The sequence below is a fragment of the Camellia sinensis genome, chromosome 1 (genome assembly GCF_055761805.1).
Source record: "Camellia sinensis isolate YWXY chromosome 1, ASM5576180v1, whole genome shotgun sequence".
Lineage (NCBI taxonomy): Eukaryota > Viridiplantae > Streptophyta > Magnoliopsida > Ericales > Theaceae > Camellia > Camellia sinensis.
The window spans coordinates 211,015,910-211,022,218 of NC_138961.1; the positions used below are offsets into that span (position 1 = coordinate 211,015,910).

The 6,309-nt window shown below is 36.6% G+C and overlaps 1 protein-coding gene across 1 annotated transcript; it reads right to left on the reverse strand.

Annotated features, from left to right (window-relative positions):
- Positions 1 to 1,000: 1,000 nt before the first annotated feature.
- LOC114276235 (AP2-like ethylene-responsive transcription factor ANT) lies at positions 1,001 to 5,510 on the reverse strand. Its single transcript, XM_028218019.2, has 9 exons — positions 4,374 to 5,510; positions 3,666 to 4,278; positions 2,861 to 2,943; positions 2,687 to 2,695; positions 2,508 to 2,596; positions 2,350 to 2,423; positions 2,212 to 2,262; positions 1,981 to 2,057; positions 1,001 to 1,756 (listed from the first exon to the last, which is right to left on the reverse strand). The coding sequence occupies exons 1-9, from the start codon at positions 4,657 to 4,659 to the stop codon at positions 1,167 to 1,169; spliced, it is 1,872 nt and encodes a 623-aa protein (XP_028073820.2). The 5' UTR covers positions 4,660 to 5,510; the 3' UTR covers positions 1,001 to 1,166.
- Between the last annotated feature and the right edge of the window lie 799 nt (positions 5,511 to 6,309).

Here is a 6,309-nt window from a genome sequence, read left to right on the forward strand (position 1 = left end):
TAAAATATCACATCCAACCCATAATCATTACATTATTTCTTTCACAAAAAAACCAAAAACTCTTCCCAAGTCAGACTTTTTAGCCTCAGGCTAAAATAGCCAAAAAAATCAAAAAGCCAACTCACTTTCCAAACCAAGCCTTAGTAACGTTTTTTAATAATAGTTGATAAAAAACGTTATTAATTATCATAGAATCTACTAGACAATAAATTTACCTATAAGGACCTACACGTAAATTTCCTAAAAATTTGAAAAAAAAGTCCCTAAAGAACTCCCCCCCAAAATAAATAAATAAATAAATAAAAGACTTTATTTTTAAATTCCCTTGAAAAAAATAATTGACTTAATTTTGAACAAAATCACTAAAGATAAAAAAAAATATATATATATATATATATATATATTTTTAAACTATATGCCAAACTACCCTAAATCATGCATTAAATCACCTAAAGCCATTAGATACGAGAATCCATTTTGCACTCTTCCAACCCTCTTTTGAATAATTGGGGATGGAATGTCTGTCACCTTTCATGAAAGCTTAGATAAGAAAGAAGAATGGTAATGATGATGATGATATGTGGAGATAGGTGACTACGTGGTGAACAGATCATAGTTGTTGTGGTCAAAAGGCACAATACAAAAAGATCATAGTTGTTATGGTCAAAAGGCACGATACAAAAAGGACCATCTTTGCATTATTGGGGAAACACTAAGCTGCTTTTGTACTTAATAACAGCAATAAAGCTATAAATATCATCATGGTTTAAGGTAATCTCAAATGGTAAAATTTTTACCCCTCTTTTTGGAATTTTGTTGAATATGTTGAAATTGAATAGTTCTATTCATTTATCTACAAAATACCCTTCTAAATATGTTTAGTCATGAGATTAGTCAACACTTTCAGAATTAACCTCTAATCAAGAATGATATTTTGTCTGAATTTTGAGTACCATTTGTATACTTCACCCAAAATCATTTCATAGAACATCAATCACCATTTCTAGTAAATTTTCCCACCACCAATTCCTTCAAGATATTCATAAAGCTTTAAGGACTGAATTTGAATATTCTGAAAGAAAAAAAGAAAAAACCCAAGGAACCATCTCTTTCTAGTTTGGTTCATGCAAAAAAACCATAACTAAACAATTTTTCCATAACATGTTTCATGATGCATCGGCCCATGCTGCAAACACAGGCACATGAGGCATCGAAATCGGAGGCTGCCTCAGCTGGGCCGATGATATCCAAGAACTCACACTACTTGCAGAACTAGTGAAAAGCTTGGATGCTGACGGAGGCATTGCGAAAACCAAAGGCAAGCCATTTTGTTTATCAGGGCTGTCTTCTCTTGAGCTGCACAAGCTTGTCACCAGCGACGAACCACCAGACAAGTGGTTCACCACCTTGGCTGAGTCATTGACCTCTTGCTGACCTGAGCTCATTGTTTTGATCCCAATCAAATCATGTTGCGGGGACTGATATAGGGTCATTTTCCAATCCGATTCACTTCCAGTGTTCTCTTTCAGGTGAGTGGCTTCACTGTTACAGTTCAGAATGGCAAGCTCATGATTAGGGACCTCTTTTGCAGATTCGATAGCCTTGTTTCGCCTGGCAAGGTCTCCGGCAAGAAGGGTATTGCTTGCCATGATGCGCTCCACATCGTACCTTGATATGTCAAAGTTAGTGACAGCACTAACCCCACGAAATTTTATTGCTGCTATGTCATAGGCCTCAGCAGCTTCCTCTTGAGTGCCTGAAAATTGCAGTTAAATCAGAACCAGATCGAAATGAAATCAAAACCGGTACAAGAACAGAAAGCCATAGATTGCATTTAAATAGTTGCATTTTTTTAGCAAATTATGTAGCAAAACCACTAATGTCTTGGCAGAATTTTAAATAAGAAGATTTTTTAGCAATTAGATGTCTACAGGAAAAAGTTCTTGCCCAAATAAATTGAGAAGATGCAAAGGAACTCACTGAATGTCCCTAGATAAAGGTCCTTGTTTCCCGCAACTCTGCCTATCCGAGCTTGCCAGCGCCCATGTTGATGATGTCTGTTGAAGATTACATCAAAATTAGAGACCCATAAAGAAGGGCAGGGTCTGGGAACGACGAGATGTACATCAAATATACTTCTACTTATAATTAAAGGAAGCGTGCCAATAAAAATGATAGATTAACACATGTATGTGCAAAAAATAGTAAGACCTTGTGACTCCTCTGTACATTGAAGCACCCCTTGAGAAGCCACTGCTTTTTCTGCAAAGATCAATATATTAGAGATAAAAACACATCAAACAAAGAAAACAAACATTGTTGTCTAATATACAAGGGGAGAGACTATACCTTCTTAAGTGAGCAACATATTCTTGTCTGGTCATGTTCTTCATATGTTCAAGTTCTTGTTGATAGTTTTCCAGCTAAATCATCAATATACACAGTCCCATGTCAGTTACAAAACAATTGTTAGATGAAATAAGCTGATGAGACGGTTAGAGAACCACCGGAAAATTGATATGGGTCGAAGGGCCCCAATACTTGAGTGCAGCTAAATCATAAGCTCTTGCAGCCTTTGCTTCCATATCATAACCCCCTGAAAATTAGTATTTGGCAATGATGATGCTATGAGAATTGAAGGAAAGAACATGCTTATTACTCAATCATTGTCAATAACAAGACTTACCCAGATAAACTGATAGTCATTATTGGTATCACCCAGCAATGAAGAACATGAGAAATGAGGAAAGAATAGAATATTAGTCACTTGAACAACAAAAGATGGCCAACAATGCAGGGCCTGGCAAAGTAAAAATCTTAAGGAGACAATGTGGACGGATTATATGTTTCCTTCACTAACCTTGCCTTCCTTTCCTGCTTTGTCCCTCTTTCTTACAACTGTTGTCCCATAGATGGGCTTCATATCTACCAGTCCATCTATGCCTGATGGATGATAATCCATAGAGAGAAAATCAAAGTACTAAACATGAAAACAAGGGAAACACGACTTATGAAAATAAATAATGGGTGATCCAGTACACTAGATTCCCGTTAATGCACGGTTTGAAGAGAATAAGATGTACAAAGTCTTATCCCGTTTTTGGAGAGGTTGTTGCAGTGGCTTGAACACGTCCCACCAGAGATGTCAACAGCAAACTTATCGTTAGGCCAAGCCACCCTTAATAACTCACAAGATTGAATGAGAGAGAAATTGAAAAAATGCAAACACGGCAAGATCATGAAGCAATATATTGCTTTAGGGGAAGTACTAGATAGGAGCCATTTGATACCGAATTTGGAGTAAGGGTATTTTTGGTATTTATGCATTTGTGATACATTGCACTAATTATCTCTACATATTTTGTGTAATCTTTTTTAATCAGTGCAACTGCAGCGATCATGAATTTGTGGATAGCTTTTGGGTAATCTATGTATATCTTGTATTTTTGTATATGCATGTGATTTATAATTCTTATGCATTTATTCTTTTCTGTTTTTCTGTGAGCCAATCCTGGTTAGGTGTGACTAATTCCTAACAGGATAATGAGTAATGTAGGAAGAAAGGTATGCATTTTGTATAATAAAATACAAAGATAGACAGATGCAATAATAAAGAACATCTAGCATATTACGGAAAAGAGATGGAAGGAGATTAAAGAACTAACCTTGTGACACCTCTATACTGTGAAGTCCTCTGTCCAAATGTATCAATGGACTTCCTATGGACAACCTGCTTCTGATCAAGCTTCTCAGACCCTCTTTTCTTTCCCTCCATGGCTACACACTCAGTAACAGTGGGTGAGATCTGCTGTGAACCAGTAACACAGCTTGATTGGGAGCCAGGGCTCATGGACAAGCTCAGTGACTGCAAATCCCTATACCCCAATGCACTCACAGACCCAGATTCAACCCCATTGTCCAATGCATGACTTGCAGGGTAATAATTCCTTGAAACCCAGTTCTTCATCCCAGAGAAATCATCTTCTGCCATGTTTGGGAGCTGGAGATTGCAATCTGAAACCTGGGCTTCCTTAGTCCCCTCCTTGAATGGTGTTTGGTACACCTCATGGCCTCTAAATGCATAGTAATCTGAGTATTGCTGGGCTTGAATCTGCTGTTGTTGACTATTGTTGGTCTCATGATCTGGGTTGTGGTGGTAGTACATGCTGTCTAAGCTCAAAGCCATAGCTTCTCTGTCACTGCTTTCATAGTGATGGGCCCCCATTGTTGCACCACCAAAGAAGTCCTCCAGTTTTGGTGTTGAAGTTGTTGTCATCACTTCACAGGCAAAAAGTCAAATACAGAACAGTCACAAAACAAACAACCCAAAATGATAAATAAACAGATTGCAATTTTAAGCTAACCAAACCAACCTTGTTGTGGTTGAGACCTGGTGAGAGCTTCCATTATGCACAGTGACCCATCAGACTTGAGTGGCATTACAGACAAGGGAGAGTAAAACCCACCATTTTGAGCTCCATAAGAAGAGCCAGAGTAGCTGAAATGAGTTGGGGAGTGAAAGAAACTTGTTGGGAGTTCAGTGGAAACAGCGTTGGAAGGAGGAGGATGATGAGGATCTGAAGGAACCTCCATGTTGTTCATGTGAGAAAGAGAAAAGCCCAACCAGTTGTTACTATCATCATTACTCATGGACTTCATTTTCTTCTTTCTATGAATCTCCTTTCCTACTTAATCATTGGGAAACAAATAAACTAATCATACATATGCAAAGAAAAAGAATGAAAGATAACTGTTTGCTTTTCCCTCCATTTTGAAACCTGGGTATTTTGTTTTCTAGCTGCAGAAAACAAATCTAACAAGCCATCTGAACAAAATCCAAGCTCACTGAATGGCCAAGTCTATGCTCTATCTATTTTACTTATCTATATATATATCACTCTTTCTCTCCCTTACTTTATTTCTCTCTCTTGAAAGAATTCTAAAGAGAACAAAGCAAGAGCCTTTAAACTAAGGGTTCTACTATGGTGTGCAACCTACTTACGGTTGCACACCATATGCAACCCAATTGTTGCCATTAAAGGGTGTAAGTGTAAATGTGTAAATGCAAAAATAGAAGGGTGTAGGTGCCTTGCATACCATATGCAAGGCACACCTAAGAAAAGTCCTTAAACTAAACAAAAAGAATGATGTGTTCCAGCAAGCAATGCTGGGCTGCATTCCATAGGGATCTGTGTTTGAGAAAGACCTCTTCTTTTGCTTTTTTTCCTGTGCTCCTTCCTTCCTCTCTGCCTTCTCTCTCTTTTCTTTTTCAGCCTTTAAACAATCTATACACATAGCAAACTATACACATGTATGTATATTCCTTAATAAGACCCTTTACTTGAAAACTAATACAAAAAAAACCCAGATGCCATAAAGTGATGGAAAGGACTTAAAACCTGAACCAAAGTCGACATGGAAACCAAGAAACCTCTCATTTTCTGAAATCGACTGGACTTCTCTATACTCATTAAAATGTCCAATTATAATTAGCAAACAAAATCCTAATTACTCCCTTTCTCAGTCTTAGACCATGTCTGTTTTGTTGGATAATGTTGAGAGTAGAGGCGTGCGGGGTGCGATTTTAGTGATTTGAAAATAAAATTATAAATTGAATGGCGGATTAGCGGATTGACAAAATAAGGTTTGGGCGATTTTTGATGAATTGACGGATTAAAGAATATTTTAACTAATTATCATACATTTGGATAATATATAACACTAATTTGTATAATATTTTTAAATATATAATATAAAGTAATTTCACATAATATGTTTCATATATATAACTATTAATTTGTAATAAATTTCATATCTTAAGTTACTCTCACACTCATTTTTATATTGATATTTCATTGGAGGTTAAAAAATATATGTATTAACTATAGCAGATCGGAGCAGTTCGGTTAGCATATTATAAATTTTAAAGTTTAAACCGTAGTTAGCGGTTAGAGCGGTACCGATTGATATAGATCAGTGCGATTTTAACGGATTGGGGCAATATTTTCCACTAGAGTCCGGATCTTCGACCGCACTTCCTTGTCGCGCCTCCAAAACGACGTCGTGTTCGATATATATATATATATATATTCTTTCTTTCTTTCTTTCTTTCTTTCTCTCTTTCTTTCTTATCATCAACACTGGCACTATGTTGCTGATACATCAACACTGGTATGTTGCTATCTACATTTATCACCGATGATTAGCTCTCTTTCTCTTTTCTTTATATGTCTTCATCTTCTTTTCTCTGTATTTCTCAAATCATCATACCCACAGAAAGAAAACAAAAAAAAAAAAGAAAAAAAAAAG